The sequence below is a fragment of the Octopus sinensis genome, linkage group LG9 (genome assembly GCF_006345805.1).
Source record: "Octopus sinensis linkage group LG9, ASM634580v1, whole genome shotgun sequence".
Lineage (NCBI taxonomy): Eukaryota > Metazoa > Mollusca > Cephalopoda > Octopoda > Octopodidae > Octopus > Octopus sinensis.
In genome coordinates this window covers 13,588,796-13,611,191 of record NC_043005.1, presented here as the reverse complement: position 1 = coordinate 13,611,191, position 22,396 = coordinate 13,588,796, and the positions used below count along the sequence as shown (strand labels likewise).

Below are 22,396 nucleotides of genomic sequence, written 5' to 3'. Positions count from 1 at the left end.
CGGCCCAAGGCTATAGTAGAAGACACTTGCCCAAGGTGCCACGCAGTGGGACTGAACCCGGAACCATGTGGTTGGTAGACAAGCTACTTACCACACAGCCACTCCTGCGCCATACTACCCAGCATATATCTGAAACAGTAAGAGCTTAAAGTTATACTGTACTCATCTACATCTATAATTTCTTTCCAGAATATGAGAGAATTCTAATTCTCAACAAAAACTCTATTTGAAGTAATATCATGGAAATCCATCATATTCTCAAACAAAAGCTGAAAGACTAAATGTTGACAATAAAATAGATATCAATCTCTTTAAACCTCAATATGGATTCAGGCCAGTAGGCTAAACCATCACACTTCTCATAAACCTAAAACAGAAAATACACAACAACAGTGTCGGCAACAAAAACAACTGATATGCTTACAGGCCTCAATACTTTAAACATGAATTAGAGCTTTCAACTGTACATACTTCCTATTATCCAATTTGCTGAAAATAATTAACACCATATCAAGAAACAGTTTATCTATTGGCCTGGTTGCTAGGCTGATATATTGCTTGCAAAGAATAATTTAAAGAATTTGCAATTTCCCAAATGGTATATCTCAAAAGGTGGCGAGCTGGCAGAATCGTTAGCACGTCGGGTGAAATGCTTAGCAGTATTTCGGCTGCCGTTACGTTGTGAGTTCAAATTCCGCCGAGGTCGACTTTGTCTTTCATCCTTTTGGGGCCGATAAATTAAGTACCAGTTAAGCACTGGGGTCGATATAATCGACTTAATACCTTTGTCTGTCCATGTTTGCCCCCTCTATGTTTAGCCCCTTGTGGGTAATAAAGAAATAGGTATATCTCAAAGGACATCAGCTCACTTTTTTTTTTCTCTTTTGCCTATTCTTACACACTCCTTCCATCACACTTCAATTACAATTTCACAATAACTCTTCATCAGTTACCTTAAAACCTGCTTCAAAAACAACAGATTTATATCAACACCAACAAAAGTCACCTGTCACTCTTTCACATCACCAATATCATCAGAGAACTTCAAATATAACCAAGCATCAAACTAAACAATGCAGACATACCTCACCCACAGTAAATAAAGATATACTAGGAGCAGTATGCAATGCTTCCACAACATTCATGGGACACATAGAAGAAATATAAACATAGAAGAAAGCAAAACAATGTTCTTAGAACAACACAGAGGTACAGCATTTAGTTAATAGAATGAGTCACCTGTTTCTCTTCCCAGGTGCATCATTTCTCTATCGAGCTTCTTGGCAGTCATAACTATATTTTAAAAGCTTCTTTCCTCAATCTGCTGCCCTCATCTCATTAAGCTTTCATCTCATTAAGCTTTCATCTCATTAAGCTTTCATCTCATTAAGCTTTCTGCCAAGTGACATCTTTCAAATTTGCAGGCTTCTTCTGTACCTTCTTTGTTATCACTTGCCCTACAGTGGCCTTGAGCCTTATTTGTAGCAAAATCAAAATACACAGAAGTATAATTACATCAATTATGGACAATTTTGAAATTCTATGTAATCTTTAGGCTTTCAATCTCATCCCAACAGAGAAGAATAAACTCTATTATATAGCATTTAATGAAGAGTTAAAGGTTGTTCACAGATGACAACTATATACCATCTACATGAAGAAACAAATTAACTGAGGCACATTTTACTATCATAGCAAACATCAATCATCAAAATCACTTCCATTGTATGAAAAAGTTCACTTGTAAACACTCAGATATACGTTCAACAACCCTGTAAAATACTACAATAGCATCCTAAAACTGATATCTTTTCTGCTCAGCCCAGAGAAGCATAAGACATGCACATGTAAATCACTGCAACATCAGTCACATCACTTTTTGCAAATGCATTGCAAGGATGATTCATACCACTGTAAATAGGTACAGAAGAACAGCAACTGTTGTGTTGTATACTTCTTCCAGGGTCACTACAAAAGCCCTCTGTTTTCTGGGGCAAATAACTGCACATAATCTCCATCAAGGAACGTTGAATATACCTGTCTCTTCTATTATCCCAATTCATGTCTAGAACTAGCACTAAGTAGTTGGATTCAAGAATGCTATCATTGTAATGCAAGGAAACAAATTTAACTCATAACTGCACAGAAATTCTTGCTTTATATATCGGTAAGCTAATACATCTTTGTTTGAAAATTACCACAGTAACAATATAGTGTGACTAGTATGGAATGATGAAAGAGATGATGTAGTAGTAGCAGTGGAAATGTTCATAAGGATAATAACAGTAGTGACGATGAGATGTCTTGCAAACAACTTGCACATGCAAGTGCTACCAGTCAAAAACTCTGCATACCGGAAGCCAGCAAGTGTATGGAAAGAATGCGCATCGTTTTGGGGCCTACCTCTCGACGGCATCAATGCACACTGATATGAGACCCCACTTGCTAGATCAGCTGATTAGCAAATAAGGCTCAATATTCTTCTAGCCATCGTTCATCGTCTCATTTTAACCAAATCCAGTGGCTAGCCTTCTCCACTGTAGATTGGATATCAGTCATGGTGGTATTGATTTTACGATGAGTTAGGCCTAACGATAACAACAGTCATACAACACAAGTTTTGAAATTCTAAGTAATCTTTTACAATGTATTAAAAGGATTATGGTCAACTGACTAAGGTAATGATGTAGAGTACAAAACAAAAGTTTGGTCTCATACATTCTAATCTTTTGCAATGGAATAAGCATGATAGTAAGAGTTGGTCTCATACTCAATCTTTTGTACTTGTTATCTCATAGATAATATATTAAGCTATTCTATTGAATAAGATGATATGTTCATACCTTACAAAGATTTTGAATTTATATGCAAACTTTAACAATATATTAAGGACTCCCATTGAATAAATAAGTTCTCTTTTTATAGGTAATTCAAAAACCTCTTAAAAAAAAGATGGAAGTACTCGAACAGTTTGTCAACAGTCAAATCATTGCTGCCAATATTCCTAATATTCAAATAACCAACCTTGATAAACCAATTACAATGTCTTTCAGTTTAATACATAAGGTAATATACTTCTGTTTATGTATTTCTTATTGCTGATATTGCCATCTCCTTGGATGTCAAAATCCCATAGTTGTTGGTTTAACAGATTCATTTAGTGTCTTATCTTGTACCTTATTGTTACCACTTGTCTGAAGTGCTGTGTCCATATTTTATCAAGGGGAATAACGTAAATTAAGCCAAACTTTAACCTGTTGGTGCTTTTATTCCTTCTGAGCTAAGAGTTTTCAACCTCCTACAACAGGATCAATGTTTTCCACTCCCTGATTACATAGGCAGCACTGGAGGCAATAGAAAGTCCCTACTCACTGAATTAGTAGCCACTAATGAATTATTTACTTCTCTCATTAAATCTTCAGAGCCACTCACATGGTGGGTTATACTTTTTCACATTGTAAGTGTTTCTATGGAACTATCCACGTAACTGTATTTCATTTAATACTTCCTTTCTTTCACAAATTAATCTTACTTAGTTTTATTCTATTTAAGTTCAGCACAAATGCAGTCGCTATTCAAGAGACATCTCTTCCCGTGTTTTGCAGCTCAAAGGCTAAGGTTGGACACTTGGCATCTGGAAACTTGTGTACAAAGTTCTTCATCCAACCATTCAATATGGATGGTGGTACACCAAACCTTGTCTTCTAAAAAGGATAAATATTAGAACAGATCAATAATTAAAGAAGACTCCAGTCATTGATAATGATCAACTGATAGTCTGTTCTGAACAATTTTCCGTCTAGTGTCTCTAAACAAAATCTCTAACCTGGTGGTGGTACTGAAAATACTAAAGATGGAAATAAACTCAATGGGAACAAAGTAGCTATCAGTTACATCTAGGATGCACACAAAGTGATGAAACAGTTATGGATGTGCTGCTTCAGTGTCTAGACATTGTAACTAGTTGAGATACATCAAACTGTTGTTATGCATTGAACAGATCCACCTGTCAATTGAGTCCCTCCTAAGGACCATCTTGATGCCTTCTTTTGGCCAATAAGAGCTTATATGAGGTGGTATCAAAAGGTTCTTGGACTAGTTACATTTAGTAAAAAATAACTTATTTACCAAAGTTTTAATATCATCTCTCCTTCGAAATAGACACATTGCACAGGATTACACCAGTCCCAGCATTCCTACCACTTTTGGAATCCAGCTTGGAAGTCATATTCCATAAGCAAGTCAAAGACCTGCATTTCGCTCTGGATCTTGACAATGGTATTAAAACAGTAACCTTTAAGCTGCATTTTCATCTTGACAAAGAGATGGCAGTCCACAGATTCTAAATCTGGCAAATAAAGTAGGTGTGGCAGTGATACCATGTTGTTTTAGGTGAGAAACTCCACAAGTGGGGAGAGCTCGTGAAAGGGTGCATTGTCATTGTGAAGAATTTAATTCTTTATGCTCCACAGATCCAGTCACTTTTGCTGAATGTCCGTCCTCCCTCTTAAGCACTTCAAAAAGTTGCAGTAGAACTTTTGATTAATGGTCTGACCTGGGGAGACAAATTCTAGATGCAAAATACCACATTTCTGGGGATGAAACACATGGTAGATCATCCAGATCGCTCATTGTCTTCTAGGGACATCCTTCCACTTTTGAAGCACCCATCCCATTTGAAACATTGCATATGACCCTTTGTCTTGTCATCGTAAGCTTGCTGAAGCATGCTCAATGTCTCTGTAGCAGACATACCAAGTTTAACGCAAAATTTCATATTGACTCTTTGTTTCTGTCCATGACAAAATTACAGACTACAACATACACGTGGTCACAAGAACACAAATTTCACAACTTGTGAAGTAAATACAGTGATGTCACTTGGCACACTGCCACGTGAAGGTTACTGCTAGCTCTCACTGCACACACAACTATGTACTGCTTGCTATCTGTTGGCATGCTGCAGAACTAGTCTGGGAACTTTTTATATCACCTCATAGTCTTCCTCTGTCTGATGGGTATGGTGAATGATGTAATATTGTGGAGAAGATTAAAAGGTCTGAGGTCAGACACTTTCTTCTACAGTGATTTCCTCATCAGAGGAAGGCCATGCACCCTGTAAGTTTTCTGAAAGGTTAGTGAAGTGATGATTATGGCCCAGGTGAATGAGCTACTTTCATTTTGTACCTGAAGGCATCTATGAGAGAGGATATTTTCTTTCGCGGTAAGTGTAATTTGAAAGCGATCTTCTTAAATAACCAATTTTATCTATTAGAGCACTAATTCTGATTTTTTAATTTGTTTTCAGTCTGGTTATAACCCACGGTGTGTTTACTGGGATGACACCCCTGGACAGGATCCACATTGGTCCACAAAAGGCTGTAATATATACAACATTGTACAAGGAGAAAGAATATCCTGTTCCTGTAACCATCTTACAAGTTTTGCACTGCTAATGGTTAGTAATATTATGACAAATGCTTAGATGATAAACTGGTAGAATTGTAAGCATGCTGGGTAAAGTGCTTAGCAGCATTTTATACGCCTATGGTCTAAGTTCAAATTCTGCTAAGGTTGACTTTACCTTCCATTCTTTCAGGGTCGAGAGAATAAGCACAAGTTGAGTTTGAGTACTTGGATTGATGTCTTTGACTTGTCTCTACTCCCAAAATTGCTGGTCTTGAGCAAAATTTAGAACCAATATAACAAATGCTATGTATGTTAGGCCTGTTTTAAAGAGCTGCATAATAACGCACCAACTAAAATGTATGCTACTGAGTATCTCAGTAAATATGTAAGGTATTATATCAAGTGAAAAATTAGTGCTGTTCTTGCTACATATGTTTTGTTGCATACTAAACTATATTTCGGTCATATTATGTGGAGAAAATCCCTGGAGAAGGACATCATGCTCGGAATGGTCAGTGGCAAGAGAGGAAGAGGCCAACCAAGAACCCGCTGGCTTGACACCATCAAGAGTGACACCGGAATGGGCATAGCCAATCTGAACGAAGCGGCTCAGGATAGAACTGACTGGAGGACACTGATCCAACGAGTGACCGAGAGTCGACTTCGACTGAGTGGATAGAGAGAGAGAAACTATCCATTGATGAGTCTGCTAGTAAATATGTCAAAATACTGAGACACTTCATTGCAAGCTATTTAAGGTACCTTTGACTAATCTTCTGCCTATCAGCTGGTTGACATCATGGATAGAAACCAGAAAGCAAGCTAAAATTATTATCAATGGTCACTATTATTTGAATCATAAAGTACAGTCAAAATTTTTTAATCTCTAGGCTGTATTCAAATACTACAGAAATTCATGATTTTGCTATTCATTGTATTGAGTCTATTAAAGCAAGTCTTTGAAAGATAGATATCCTCTTAAAGATTTATAGTCCTTCACAATTACCCACAATTTTGTGACTAGAATAATTGCAGAACATTATAAAATCTTGCAGTTCTGATGGTGGAATAGATGAAAAAAACAAAACAAAGGAGAACACCAAGTATTTTGAATTGTCTGCAGCAGGATATGTAAATTTACTTTACCACAGTTCACTTACACACACGCATATATATATATATATATATATATATATATATATACATATATACGCCGGGCTTCTTTCAGTTTCCGTCTACCAAATCCACTCACAAGGCTTTGGTCGGCCCGAGGCTATAGTAGAAGATACTTGCCCAAGGTGCCACGCAGTGGGACTGAACCCAGAACCATGTGGTTGGTAAACAAGCTACTTACCACACAGCCACTTCTGCACCTGTGCAAGTTATTTGCAAAACATCATATGTATATATATACATACATATACATACACACACACACACACAGACAGAGCAGCACTACCATTATCAAGTAAGGCACTAGTGGTTTATATAAGATTGACAAACGTTTGAAATATAGCAAAGAAGTTAATACATTGCTTATTTCTATTGCAGGATGTTTATGGAAATGAAAAGGATGTTGATGTTAAACCAATATCTATTATATCTAGCATTGGATGTGGAATTTCGATTGTCTGTCTCATACTCACAATTATAGTTCATGTTTCTTCCAAGTAAGCATTTTAATTCAGAATTATCATTTCTAAACATTTGCTTTGTTCTATGATGTTTTCTTCAGCATGAAACAACTAAAATTTTACAAATAACTATTGTGTAAACGCACACACCCAAATTTATATATGTATACGCCCACACTTACCACACATACATGTGCATACATACATGTTTACATGCGCTCACTTTTGTGGTTAATGAATTAAAATACAGTGATTAAATTTTGAAATTTAAACTTGCTCTATCAGGCCTAAATACTCTACATTTTTTATGTTGATCCCATTTAGATCTTTTGACTCACATCTACCCATACAATGTCATTCTAAAGATAACCAGACACATTATCAATATCTGAAAGCCATGAGATAGATAATCACTACATTTGACAAAGTAATCTGAATGCTAAAGAGCTGAAGTGGTCAATTGAATCAGATGTATATTACATATGTGTTACTTTGAGTAAAAACATAATATGTAATTGTTGTGGGGATAACAGTAATAGTGGTACAACCCTCCCATGTGACGCGTGGTATATGCTGGTCACTATAAATAAGGTAGAGAGTACGAAGTAGATGTTCTTAGTTATGTCTTTTCTGGTTTAACTTACTATAATGCTGTACCAAAGTGGGCATTATAACAATGCGACATTAAGGATTACAACAGTGGCCACGAGGGTTACAATGGTGGCGATGAGGAATTAACAACCTCACAAGGAATTAACAAACTTGAAGAAGTTTTTTGTGTGTGAATTTTATGGGGGAAAAATCGTAAAACTGTGGAAAATTTGTTGACCAGTTTGCTCAAGTTGCAAAAACTGCAACAATAGCAACTGAAAGAACAAAAACAGTGGCAGCTACAACTTCAAGAACAACAACAACAGCAGTAGATACAACTGCAAGAGCAACAACAGAAGCAATAACAACAATTACTATTACAGCAACAGATGCTGCAATAAATGAATATCAAGTCGTCAGGAAATGCTGAAAAATGTTGAAGAACTGGGCTGTTGCACGAAAACAAAGGCAAAAGTTACAGTAAAACAAATTGCAGCACCTGTATTTAATCTAAAACAGAATGTACCATTCATGGCAATGAACCAGGTAAACAAAGAACTTGAAAGCCTAAGAATAATCGAGAAGATGGACTACTCAGATTGGGCAGCACTTATGGTCTATGTAAAAAAGCAAAATAACAAGATAAGAGTTTGTGCAGATTTTTCAACAGGTTTGTATGGTCGTTTAATCTCACTTTACCTACACATTGCCGAGTCCTTAAGAAGCGCTTGCAAAATTAGATAGAGGGAAATTCTTCTCAAAATTAGACCTCTTGGAGGTATATCTACAAATCCAAGTAGAAGAAGAATGGTCATCTTCAGTGTAAAAGTGGCTCCTTCCATAATTCAGCAAATATTGTATACAATGCTAGGTGACTGGGATTTTGCTATTGTCCATTTAGACAATCTTCTAATAAAAAGTAAATCACAGGAACAACATGTAGAACACGTTAAAAGGGTATTCAAGAAGATAAGAGAATACACTTTGAAGTTAACAGAAAGAAAATGTGAGTTCATAATGAAAAAAAATTAAATACTTGGGCAAAATAATAGACAGAAACGGTTGAAAACCAGATCCATCCAGAGCAACTGCAATAAAAAAATATGTCCATGCTGAATAATGTGATAATGCTACAAGCATTCTTGGGTTTAGTAAATTATCATCAAACTTACATTCGCAATGTACATAATGTAAGGGTCCGCTCAATGATCTGTTAAAGAAGAATGCAAGATGGTGTTGGTCTGATAGATGCCAGAAGGCATTTATTTGACAAGTTAAAATGTATTTTACCATCAAACTTATTGTTAATGCATTTTGATCCAAAGATGGATATAATATTGGCTGCAGATGTAAATGATTATGGTGTAGGAACCATGCTTCTGCACAAATATTACAATGGGAGTAAGAAGGCTGTGTTATTACCTGCTGAAAGGAGTTATAATCAAATAGACAGGCAGAAGCTCATTGTATATATATATATTTTTATTATATTGTATATATATATATATATATCATTGCTAAACCTCGCTAAGATAAATATTTCAATTACCTGAAGATTGACTGTAACCATAACTCGAATTATTACGAATTGGACAGCCATGAAACGATCGTAATGCTTTACTCATTATCTTTTATTAAATTTTTAATACTTTTGATATATATCTAAAATAATATAAACTAATTAATTTTATGCATTGGCTTAAGTTTTTCATTGTTTGATTTGCCTAATAGTGGTTTTGTCTCTAATTTAATATAATTTAATATTTTACTATAAAATTGGATTCAATCCTAAATCTGATTTTTCCCTGTAAGTTTGGATTTATTCCCTAATATTTTATTATATATATATACAATGAGCTTCTTTCAGTTTCCGTCTGCCAAATCCACTCACAAGGCTTTGGTTGGCCTTAGGCTATAGTAGAAAACACTTGCCCAAGGTGCCATGCAATGGGACTGATCCCAGAACCATGTGGTTGGTAAGCAAGCTACTTACCACACACAAATATATTTCATGTATACCTTAAATATAAATCCTTAAAAATGTTTTAGCCATGCTGGGGCAGCACCACTGGAGTATATTTATATTCCCTTACAAACAGCATCCTTATCCAATATTGTAGTTATTAATGTATTTCATATGTCAAGTTTCATTCTTCAGTAAAACAAACAATGCCTTTCCATTTTTTCAGAACTCTACGAAAAGGACTTTTTTCAAAAATTTTGATAAATCTTTGCATTGCTTTAGCTATAGCAAATTTCATATTTCTTGTTGGAATGCGTCCATATGCTACGAAAGATATAATTGCTTGTAAGGTGAGTACACACATACAAATATATTATTCCTTATGTACCTTGTTCATGTGAACCTGTCAAGCCAAGTGGGGCCATAGACATGGTGATGCCAGTGTCAGATCAATGGCACCCGTGCCGGTGGAACATACAAAGCATCCACTACACTCTCAGAGTTGTTGTCATTAGGAAGGGCATCCAGCCATAGAAACCTTGCCAAATCAAATCAGAACCTGGTGCAGCTCCCTGCTTTACCAGTTTTCAGTCAAACCATTCAACCCATGCCAGCATGGAAAGCAGACATTAAATGATGTTGATGTTGATGATGATGATGATGAAGACACACACACACACACACATGTACATATGCACATGCATGCATGGACATGTGTGTTACTCTCTTAGCTGTCAAGTGATATTCCAATTGTCGAAGCCCTGCCAGATAATTATAGAGGGGAGTTCTATATAATAATAATGAAATTATTGTATACAGTGCTCAGGTGCACCACAACTTGTCAGAAAGTGCATATAAAGTACATGCAGTAATGTAGAAATGTCTGGAAAGTGAACATGCTTGTGTGTGTATCAAGTGTAGTGTTGGCGAATCTCAGGAAGCATGGAAGTTTTGAAGGATGCAGTGCTCCGACAACTAACAACTCAGAGCCAACCAGGCACCCCACACATCTTGGTCACCCCTACTGCCAAGGGCATGCCAGGTGAATATATTGTCATCTAAATTATGCAAAAATGAAAATAACACTGACATCTCATTTTAACAGATATATTTCCAAAAATTACATGAAGACACCTTTAGTCATTCAACCATTCATCGACATCTGCGTGCCATCGGCAGAGTCAGTAGATTGGGTCATTGGGTTCCTCATAAACTTTCTGAGTCTAATAACACGCAGAGAATGGATGTGTGCTTTTCTTTGCTGTCACATCTCACGAATGAACTTTTTTGGGACTGAATAGTGACTGGTGATGAGAAATGGGTTCTCTATAAAAATATCAAGTGCCGAAGACAGCCGGTAGGGAAAGGAGAAACACCGACACCATAGGCTAAAGAAGGTCTTCATCATCTATGTAAGGCGTTATCTGTTTGGTGGGATATGAAAGGTTTAGTTCACTTTGAACATTTAAACCCAAACCAAACATTAACAAAAGAGATCTACTGTGAGCAACTTGAATAGGGTAAGTCAGCACTTGGAGTAAAACAACCATCTTTGGTTTCAAGATGAAAGGTGTTCTTCCATCAGAATTATGCTCTGCCACATACAGCAATGATGATATTCCAAAGGCTGGAGCAGTTTGAATGAGAAACGATGCCCCACACTCCATATTCACCAGACATTGCCCCATCTGATTATCATTTATTCCACAGTCTTCAAAATCATTTGGATGGAAAAAATACAAATTCTGTAGATGAATATTGGGGGAGTATTTTTCATCACAGACAAATAAATTTTGGAAGAGAAGCCTGACAAGTCTACCAGATAGGGGAAAGAACATTATAGAAAATGAAGAACAGTATATTTCAGATTAAAAAAGACCTTTGTTTCTCTTAATTTAAAAAAATAAAAAAGTATTATGGGATGACCTAATATCTGGTTTTGAACAGAGTATTGTTCTAGAGAACAAAAACCTGTCTTAAAAGTAATTTGATTATTTGAAGATAGTGTGATGTTAAGATGACAGTAAAAGGTATTTGCTGTTATGTACATATTATCATTATTGTTATGATTATTATTATTATCATAATTATGATTATCATTATTGTTATGATTATTATTGTTGTTGTTGTTGTTATTATTATTATTATTATTATTATTATTATTATTATTATTATTATTATTATTATTATTATTATTATTATTATTATTATTATTATTATTGTTGTTATTATTATTCTATGTTTGACTTTTGCTTTACATTTGTACAAGTTGTCTCCAAGTCTCACCCAGAGACCTCAAGAGACAACAAGTTGGAAGTTCATGTTGGTGCTATGCCTAGGGTGCCATATATTTGGTTTTGTACTTAGTGTTGTACTAGTGAATGCCTAAAAAATCATACGAAAATTATGTTTGTTTTAAAACTTGAGATTACAAAGAAAGTATTTTGCGTAGGATATGAGCAGTTCCCATGAGCACTATCTTTTGAATTTCTGCCATTTTTGTGTTTCCTGGTATCTGAGTTAGGTAGCAATCAGCCCCCTTTTGCTATCATTCTCAAGGCACTTTTGACAACAGGTATTGTTTTAGTCTTCAGGTTCCACATTTTGCTAATTTCTATTTCAAGATCTTTATATTTGCTCAGTTTTTGGTAGGTCTTGACAGATACATTTATATCGATTGGTATTATTATTATTATTATCATTATTATTATCATTATTATTATTATTATCATTATCATTATTATTGTTATTATTATTATCATTATTATTATCATTATTATTATCATTATTATTATTATTATTATTATTATTATATTATTATTATTATTATTATTACTATTATTATTGTAGGCAGTAGCAGCTCTACTACACTACTTTCTTACGGTTTCCATCATGTGGATGGCTGTTGAAGCATCTCATATCTATTTAGCTGTGGTTGTTGTATTCAATAAATACATGACTAACTACATGCTGAAGAGTACAGTAATTGCTTGGGGTACGTATAAACACCGTCTACCATGTCTGTCTCCTTCTCATAGTAGACGTCATTGAGAATTGATCAGGAGGAATGGCTGATAGTAAATATTTAAATGTATGCTTCTGTATCTATATGTATAATATTTGTATATATGCATGCACGCACGCACACACACACAATATGATTTATATATATATGTATATGTATCTCTTTCCCTTTTTCTCACTCACCCTCTCTATCTCTGTATGTATGTTTGTATGCATATGTATATCACGTGATCACGTGACCAACCAGACCATCAGATGTTGTTACACATCGCTGGTCACAATGCATTCACATTGTTTTAGCCTTCGAATGATGCCACCCCGCTGGCTAAGCGAGCAGGCCAGCATATGTATATATGTATCTATATTATATATACATATACGTACAACATACATACACACACACACATATTTATATATATACACACACACACATATATATATATATATACACACACACACATATATATATAAAATTAACAAAATGAATTAAAAAATTTCCAAGGCTGTGAATAGTTTCCAGAACATTTATAAAGAGAAGGTCTTACAGCTGTTTCCAGGATATTTTATATATCCGTTCATCAGAGACGGTGGGAGAAAATGTTTAAGTAAAAGTTATTATAGAGAAGATATGAAATACAGAGTGAAGTGGAGGAATGAAGACAGACGTGAGATACGTAAGGATATTGTATCTGCAGTTCCATTATTTAAATAGATTGGTGTATATATAAGTTGGAACTCACACACAAGGTAGAGGAAACTTATATATACACCATTCTGCTTAAATAATGGAATTGCACAAACAATATCCTTACATATCTAGTTGTTCCTTGCAATACACACCAATACATACATCTAAAGCAAAATTTTTTCAGGGACCCTTAAGATACTATTGTGGATCCCCAATTTACTATATTGTTCCATGGACCCCACAAAATCTTATAGGAACCCTCAGGGGTCATATGGCTGCCAGTTGAGAACCAGTGATCTAAAGCTATTGTTCTTACTCTGTTTCAGCCAGAAGTTTGTCCTCTGAATAAACTATCAATTCCGTCTCATTCTAGATCAGTGATTCCCAGCTTTTCAGGGTGCCGTCCCCTTGACACCCAGGCCACATTCCTAGCGCCCCCACCCCAACTAACCATCACAAACATAGACCTCTTTCTGAAGCAAATTCAAAGCAACTGTATTTCACAAATAAAACTTAACCTAATGAACCCATTATTTTGTTTTTACATGAATCGCTATATCATTATAGCTCCACTTTTCGTCAATGACCCCTTGGAACTTTCCACTGCTCCCAGGGGAACAATACTGCCCACTTGGGAATCACTGTAAAATTTTCTCTCTGTGTAAAACAGAAAAATCATACTCTTACAAAAACATGGCTTCAACCTATCATTTCTTCCTTTGGCTAAACTAGAAGTACTCACTCCGTTTGAATTAACCCTCCTCCCAAATTCTGTTTAAATTTTCAACTCTTACTCTGTTTATATTTGTAATCGTTTGTGACATTTTAAGTAGCTTGTTTTATCTCTATTTAAACACTCGAATGATTCAGTCGAAACGCATACGTTACTCTACGTATTGAAGGAGAATCAATATCTGTAGAAATATTTTAGAAAATAAAATATTCAGACTCATTATTAAGAGACACCAGCCATATAAAAACAATAGCCGAATTAGTGTTAAAGTATTTTTGAAGGAGCATTGAACAATTAATCTGCAAAAACAGGTAGAGTTTCCTCCCATCGAAAACAGGAAACCTCGATCAGGTTAAGGTAGCTGGCAGAAACGTTAGTACGTCGGGCGAAATGCTTAGCGGTATTTCGTCTGCCGTTACGTTCTGAGTTCAAATTCCGCTGAGGTCGACTTTACCTTTCATCCTTTCGGGGTCGATAAATTAAGTACCAGTTCCGCACTGGGGTCGATGTAATCGACTTAATACCTATGTCTGTCCTTGTTTGTCCCCTCTGTGTTTAGCCCCTTGTGGGTAATAAAGAAATAGGTATTTGTTATTCGTAGTCCCACAACATCGTATAATTTTACAGTTATTTCTTCATCGATATTAACTGCTTTTTCTATATAAAACACAGTCATTTTTATCTCTTCACGAGTTATTATTTTTACTTTAGAAGCTAACAGATTTTCATAGATCAACATTAGTGATCCTCCTCAATAGACATTCCACTATCTAAAACAAGCACTACTTATCTCCGTAAATTAGCAGCATTTCTTCTGCCAATTATTGTAGATTTTCCTTTATATTATTTCGTAGAGCATAAAGAAAGGATTAACATTAAAACAATGAGAGATTATTTTGTAGAGCATTCATTGACAAAACTAACAGTATTCATGTATTCAATAAGTGTTTCTCTTGATAACCTACCATTCTGTTCCTTATCTAAACCAACCATACCAATTTAGTAGACAAAGGGAGATCAATCAAATATTTCGAGCATTTTGCCAACTAGGGGAGGCAACTCAAGATGTGAGTGTGTGTGTGTGTGATATATCTATATATATAAAACTCTAGTTGTGTGAGTGTCTGTCCCCTTCGATTTAGATTCCTAACTCCTCCCACATTTTGCGGTGCAGTTTAACCAAATTCGGGTATCTTATAGTCGTGATTAATATCGAGCCCGTCTGGCTATTAGCGCGCGTCTACGATGAGTCTACGATTTTAAAAATAATTTAACATAATTTTTTATTCCATTTTAATGCATAATTTTTCATGTGTCGATGGCGGCGGAGTTGGCGTCCACGGTGACACCTGCACCTGTTTGCTTCTCCCCCTTCTTCCCTCCCTCGTGAAGCTGTGGGGAAGGGAGTGTAAGGAAATCAACGTCGTAATGCGTTGTCAAGGAGACCAGCGTTCTTTTAGAACAACGACTTCATGGCTTGAAGACACCAAAACAGAAATGGCTAAGAAAGCCCGAATTGGCATCTATAAGGGAAGTAACTCTCTAAAAATGCTTATATAGTTATTTCCCTTACAAACCCGAGCAACGCCGGGCGATACTGCTAGTGTAATATAAAACTCGGTCTTTCGGTTCCTTGCTGTTTTTATTTTCTAAACTAGTTTTATATATTCACTAGCATAATGCATTCGTTAAAAATGCCGACAGTTTTATTATGATAATAAACAGCACATCAAAGCAGTGGGAAAATAGTAATTTATAAATGTTCTATGTTATCACGCCTGGATATTTTGGGCATCCGTGTTGATGCACCTTGATTCTAAGGAATCCTTATAACTAAATCATATATGTGTGTGAGTGTGTGTTTGTGTGTGTGTGTGTATGTGTGTGTGTGTGTGTGTGTATGTGTGTGTTATTATTATGTGATGTAAACTCACAGCTTATATTGCTTGGTATGATGGAAAGTGTCAGCTGTCCACAGCCAGCAGACTAAGGTGACACTTGTTTTACTAGCCATGCTTCAAGAACCCCGTGAAGAATTCTTGCAGTTCCAACTAATACTGAATTTTGTACGTGTTCTACCTTCAGACTTGCTCCAATCTTTTTCAGCCATGTTGGTAGTTGAGTGCTGGTACTTCCAAGGCGGCGAGCTGGCAGAGACGTTAGCATGCCGGGCGAAATGCATAACCGAATTTCGTCTGCCGTTACGTTCTGAGTTCAAATTCCGCTGAAGTCGACTTTGCCTTTCATCCTTTCGGGGTCGATAAATTAAGTACCAGTTACGCACTGGGGATTGATATAATCGACTTAATCCGTTTGTCAGTCCTTGCTTGTCCTCTCTGTGTTTAGCCCCTTGTGGGCAGTAAAAAATAGGTACTTCCAAGACAGTCAATTACTAATTATTATTATTATTATTATTATTATTGAGTGAGAGAGCAGTGCATGCTATGAAAGTGACACTGGGGTAAAATATACGGAGCCCAGTATACCTATCACGACTACCCGCCTGATAAGGGTACACTAGGCACATGCATCACAACCATATGTGCGTGACATGGTGATCTCATATCAAGATAAACAGCGCATGACCTTGCAGGTGGGGCTCAGTTAGAATTTTCTTCTGGTTGAGTAACCCATCTGCTCAAAAGGTCCCTGAATAAGGGTTGTTTAAGGATGTTGAAAGAACCACCCATGCTTCCAAAGGTGAATTATTCAAACCCCAAAGAATCCCCCTCAACACATAGCTATGATGCTCCCCCACTACTTCTGCTTGTGATCAGAGATGCACGTATCGTCAGCCCCTAAGGGACTTTGTCAACTGGTTAAAGTCAAACAACTGACAAGCAAATCTGTGGTATTGAGCTGTAGCCCATCTTTTATACCAAGACAAAACAATGTACATGATAATACTTCCAATCAGTTATTATTATTATTATTATTATTATTGTTATTATTATTATTATTATTATTATTATTATTATTATTATTAGGTCTTCCAGCAATAATAGTCATCCTAACTCTGGCTATCAACAACACAAATAACTACATCAGAATTGCTGAGGTGTAAGTATATTTGAAATTTCTTCTTTCAATAATACAGGTTATTGTTGCAACATATACAAAGATACAGCACAAATTCACAAACAATTAGCTACAACCCGTCTTCACATACTTTCAATGAGGGTGGGCTGGAAAGTCCTTGGGCTGACTATGAAGGAGTGATGCTGGAGCTGAAGAATCTTGCATCTATAAATTTCAACTCTTGTTATTAATAATTGCATTGTTTCTTTCTAGGTAAACTGACATCTGATTTCAAAAGTAATTTTCAGTGACTTCTCTTGAAAATGGACAAAATTTGGCATCATAGTCTTATCATGTACCTGCAGAAAAATGGCTTAGCACCTAAAGACATTCCTGCTGATATACTTGCTACATAAGAGGATGACACTCCAGCTTTATCAACAGTATAAAAGTAGGAGGTTAGATTTAAGAGGGGAAGGGAGAGTCGTGAAGATGAACCAAGATTTGGATGCCTTGCATCTGCCACCACCAAGGAAAACATTGATTGTGTTCACCATATGGTGATGGTGACAGGTGATTTAATATAAATCAAATAGCCAATGCTCTTAGCATATCCTGTGAGAGAGTTAAGAATAATCTGCTCAATGGATTGGCTTGATGAAAGCTTCTGCTTAGAGGATGCCGCATCATCTGATCGCATCACAAGAAAATCTGACCTTCTTTGAGGCAGATGCAACTGGTTTCCTAAGCCAAGATGAGTGTTAGCTTCATCACTTTGAACCAGAGAAAAAGAGACAATCCATGCAGTGGAAATACTCTCCTCATCTGCTCCAAAGAAAGCCAAGGCCATTTCATCTGCAGGGAAAGTGATGGTCTCAGACTTTTGGGATGCTAAAAGCATTGTGTTTATTGACTATATTCAAAAGGGCCATACCATCAATGGAGAGTACTATGCCAATGTGTTGAGGCAGTCACAAAAGGCTATCAATACCAGACAGTCTTGGAAACTGGTAAAAAGGGGCTTGTTTCATCAGAACAATATTCCAGCACACAAGTCTGTGGTTCTGATGGCTGTTGTGCATGACTGTGACTTTGGAAAAGTGATTACCCTCACTAGTCTCCTGATTGGATACCATCTGACTATCATCTGTTCCCCAACATGAAAAAACACTTAACTGGGAAGCAGTACCACAGTGATGATGACTTCATATCTGCTGTTGATGACTTTTTTGACCAACAGGCTGAAAGCTTCTTCACCAACGGGATCTCCAAGCACTGCAACACCAATGGAAGAAATGTGTGGACTGCAAGGAGGACGGACTATGTTGAAAAATAAACCTCATTTGGTCACATTCAATGAGGATATCTTAGTTGGCCTATGAACTTTTCAGCCTCATACATATGCACATGCAATAAGTGTGTGTGTGTCTGTGTATACATACTCATTTCTTTACTACCCACAAAGAGCTAAACACAGAGGGGACAAACAAGGACAGACAAAGGGATTAAGTCGATTACATCGACCCCAATGCGTAACTGGTACTTAATTTATCGACCCCGAAAGGTTGAAAGGCAAAGTCGACCTTGGCGGAATTTGAACTCAGAACGTAACAGCAGACGAAGTACCTATTTCTTTACTACCCACAAAGAGCTAAACACAGAGGGGACAAACAAGGACAGACAAACGGATTAAGTCGATTACATCGACCCCAATGCGTAACTGGTACTTAATTTATCGACCCCGAAAGGTTGAAAGGCAAAGTCGACCTTTGAACTCACAACATAACGGCAGACGAAATACGGCTAAGCATTTCACCCGGCGTGCTAACCTTTCTGCCAGCTCACCGCCTTAAATGTCTGTGTATACATAATCATATACACATACACCAGCTCAGCCACATGCACATGCACTCATCAAAGTCCAGTCTTTGAGATGCTGGTGTCAAATCTAAACCTGGTGCCTGAGTGTTGTGAATGAAGGTCTTCATCTCCCTAATTCTAAAGGTCTTACTTGTCTTTGTAATTAATTCTGAAAAAGAGAGAAATAACAAGATACAAATATGTAGATGATAGAATTAAGACTAGAAGAAAGTCCAATAGCATTTTCATTTGAATCACATTCCTGAAGTCTATTTGTATATGTTATTTCGTATATGTTATTATGCTTTTTGTCCCTTTCCCAAGTTGTCATAAGACCAATATAATTACTGAGATAGGCGGCGAGCTGGCAGAAACGTTAGCGCGCCAGGTGAAATGCGTAGACGTATTTCGTCTGCCATTACGTTCTGGGTTCAAATTCCACCGAGGTCAACTTTGCCTTTCATCCTTTCGGGGTCGATAAATTAAGTACCAGTTACACACTGGGGTCGATGTAATCGACTTAATTCGTTTGTCTGTCCTTGTTTGTCCTCTCTATGTTTAGACCCTTGTGGGTAATAAAGAAACAAATATAATTATTGAGATGATAATGATGAACTTATTGTATATTGTACTCAGGTGCATGACAGCTCATCAGAAAAGGTAACCAAAACTTCAAGAACAGTACATAGAATATGCATAGGAAGTGAAGAGAGAATAAGTCTTCAAAAAAGAACAAAAAAACATGATGGTTGGGGGCATCAGATATACTGTTGGCAAATTTCAGGAACTTGAAGCAGGTAGTTTATTCCATGCTTAAGCAATTCTGAGCTTGAAAAAATGTTTACAAAAGTCATGGATGTGTCGGTGGCACGTAAGAGAACCATCTGAACGTGGCCGTTGCCAACGCCAACGCGACTGGCCTCGTGCCGGTGGCACATAAAAAGCACCATCCGATCGTGGCCATTTGCCAGCCTCGTCTGGCTCCTGTGCCGGTGGTACGTAAAAAGCACCATCCGATCGTGGCCGTTTGCCAGCCTCGCCTGGCCCCTGTGCTGGTGGCACGTAAAAAGCACCATCCGATCGTGGCCATTTGCCAGCCTCGTCTGGCACCTGTGCCGGTGGCACGTAAAAAGCACCTACTAAACTCACGGAGTGGTTGGCGTTAGGAAGGGCATCCAGCCGTAGAAACATTGCCAGATCAGACTGGGCCTGGTGCAGCCTTCTGGCTTCCCAGTTGAACCGTCCAACCCATGCTAGCATGGAAAGCGGATGCTAAATGATGATGATGATGGATGCTGTGTTGCTTTGTTTATTCCCATTTCCAGGATTAGGATTTAATCATAAATTCTTTTGGTTTGAGTACACTTCATCATTGTAATCACTTTACTCTCCTGACAAAACATGTTCTAGATTTTGCAATTAATTGTTTTCCCATTTCTTTCTAGTTGCTGGTTATCCCAGACATCTTTCTATGCTGCTTTCCTGTTTCCAGTGGTGGCTGTTCTCCTCTTCAATCTTACCATATTTTCTCTCATTATTGGGCGCCTTATTTCAATGAAAAACGACAAGAAATTTGAACACAAAGCAAGGAAATTACGGCTTTTTGGAATCATTGGCGTGTTTTTCCTACTTGGCCTCTCTTGGATATTAGCATTCTTCACATTTGGTGAGGCAGCTTTGGTGTTTAAATACCTCTTCGCTATCTTCAATACGCTTCAAGGATTGTTTATCTTCATATTCTACTGTCTATACAAGAAAGATGCTAGAGATGTCATCTGCATGTATTTATGCATACAAAAGAAAGAAGATTTGAAGAGTAACACCAAATATAAAACAAGTAAGTGAATATTTTATATATATATATATATATGAATAAATAAATGGAGTTTAACGCAGGTGTAATCAAATATTTTTACTTTCGACACATGTTTCGAAAATTCCACTGATACTATTTAAAAGGATATATATATATATATATTTTGCTGTAAATCACTAAATCATCCATAACTTTTGTATTATATTCTCAAATTACACCAAAATCTCAGGCAATAACAAATAATATCGTATTTATTGTCTCTGAAAATTATAGAATATAAAATTACTTTGATAAAAAATTATATCTACTTTTCTAACGAAAACAATGCCGTTCTGAACATTTTGGCCGCCACTGTATATATATATATATATATATACATACATACATACATACTTACTTGCATACAAACATACATACATACACATACATACATACATACATACATACAAACATACACACATATGTTTGCAGTAGCTTGTTTATCCAACATCAAAATAGCAATATTTGTTTCCCGCCTCAATATCACAAAACTGATACCTTTTTTTTTACGTCTATTCCCTCGTTAGATACTCAAGATTCATCTGAAGGAAAGATGTTAGGAAAACAAAACCTTTGTAAGTTAATTATTGCTTTGCATTCTATCTATCACTCTCTGTATTTCTCACTCTCACTCTTTCTTTAACACACTCTATATACGCTTTTACTCTTTTACTTGTTTCAGTCATTTGACTGCGGCCATGCCGGAGCACCGCCTTTAGTCGAGCAACTCGACCCCAGGACTTATTCTTTTTGTAAGCCCAGTACTTATTCTATCGGTCTCTTTTTGCCGAACCGCTAAGTGACGGGGATGTAAACACACCAGCATCGTTTGTCAAGCAATGCTAGGGGAACAAACACACAAACACACACACATACACATACGCCGTGGTGATCTCATTCTCGCCCACAACATTATAAGCGGAAAGTGTAACCTCTCGAAAGAGCTGTTCTTCACTCCTGCTCCAGAGCGTCGGCTGCGGGGTCATTCCAAAAAGCTCTACCTGCGACGATTTCACCTCAATCGAAGGAGAGGAGCTTTCTCCGTCCGGGTTGCGGATCCGTGGAACAAGCTGCCAGACGAGATGGTGAAGATGCCGACGACCGCTTTGTTCAAAGCATCCCTGGACCTCAAGTGGCCTGAACTCTTTACATGAACACCACCCTGTACTTAACTCCATGTCCCCCTACATGGCCTTGCTATTTGCTTTTGAGCTAAATTAACTAACTAACTAAACTAACATATATACGACAGGCTTCTTTCAGTTTCCGTCTACCAAATCCACTCATAAGGCATTGGTCGGCTCAGGGCTATAGCAGAAGACACTTGCCCAAGATTCCACGCAGTGGGACTGAACCCAGAACCATGTGGTTGGTTAGCAAGCTACTATGTCTTCTCCTTATTATTTCTAATTATATGCCAAGGCATATAATTTTTTTTGTATGGTAAGAAGCTTCTTTCTCAGCCACATGGTTCCAGGTTCAGTCCCACTGCATTGCACCTTGGGGAAATGTCTTTGACCTATAGCTTCAGGCTAGCCAAAGCCTTGTGAATTGACTTTGTTGACGGAAACTGAAAGAAGCCCATCATGTATATATGTATATATTTAGGTGTGTGACTGTG

The 22,396-nt window shown here is 37.0% G+C and overlaps 1 protein-coding gene across 1 annotated transcript in view; it reads left to right on the top strand.

The window, feature by feature from the left end:
• The window catches only part of LOC115215718 (adhesion G-protein coupled receptor G6), a 136,291-nt gene that overhangs the window by 111,659 nt on the left and 2,236 nt on the right, over nt 1–22,396 (top strand). Inside the window, exons 18-25 of the mRNA XM_029785011.2 lie at nt 2,926–3,066; nt 5,309–5,458; nt 6,961–7,079; nt 9,824–9,947; nt 12,448–12,592; nt 17,030–17,102; nt 20,366–20,757; nt 21,303–21,350. Of these exons, the coding sequence (XP_029640871.1) occupies nt 2,926–3,066; nt 5,309–5,458; nt 6,961–7,079; nt 9,824–9,947; nt 12,448–12,592; nt 17,030–17,102; nt 20,366–20,757; nt 21,303–21,350 (1,192 nt within the window). The remainder of the gene's footprint in view (nt 1–2,925; nt 3,067–5,308; nt 5,459–6,960; nt 7,080–9,823; nt 9,948–12,447; nt 12,593–17,029; nt 17,103–20,365; nt 20,758–21,302; nt 21,351–22,396) is intronic.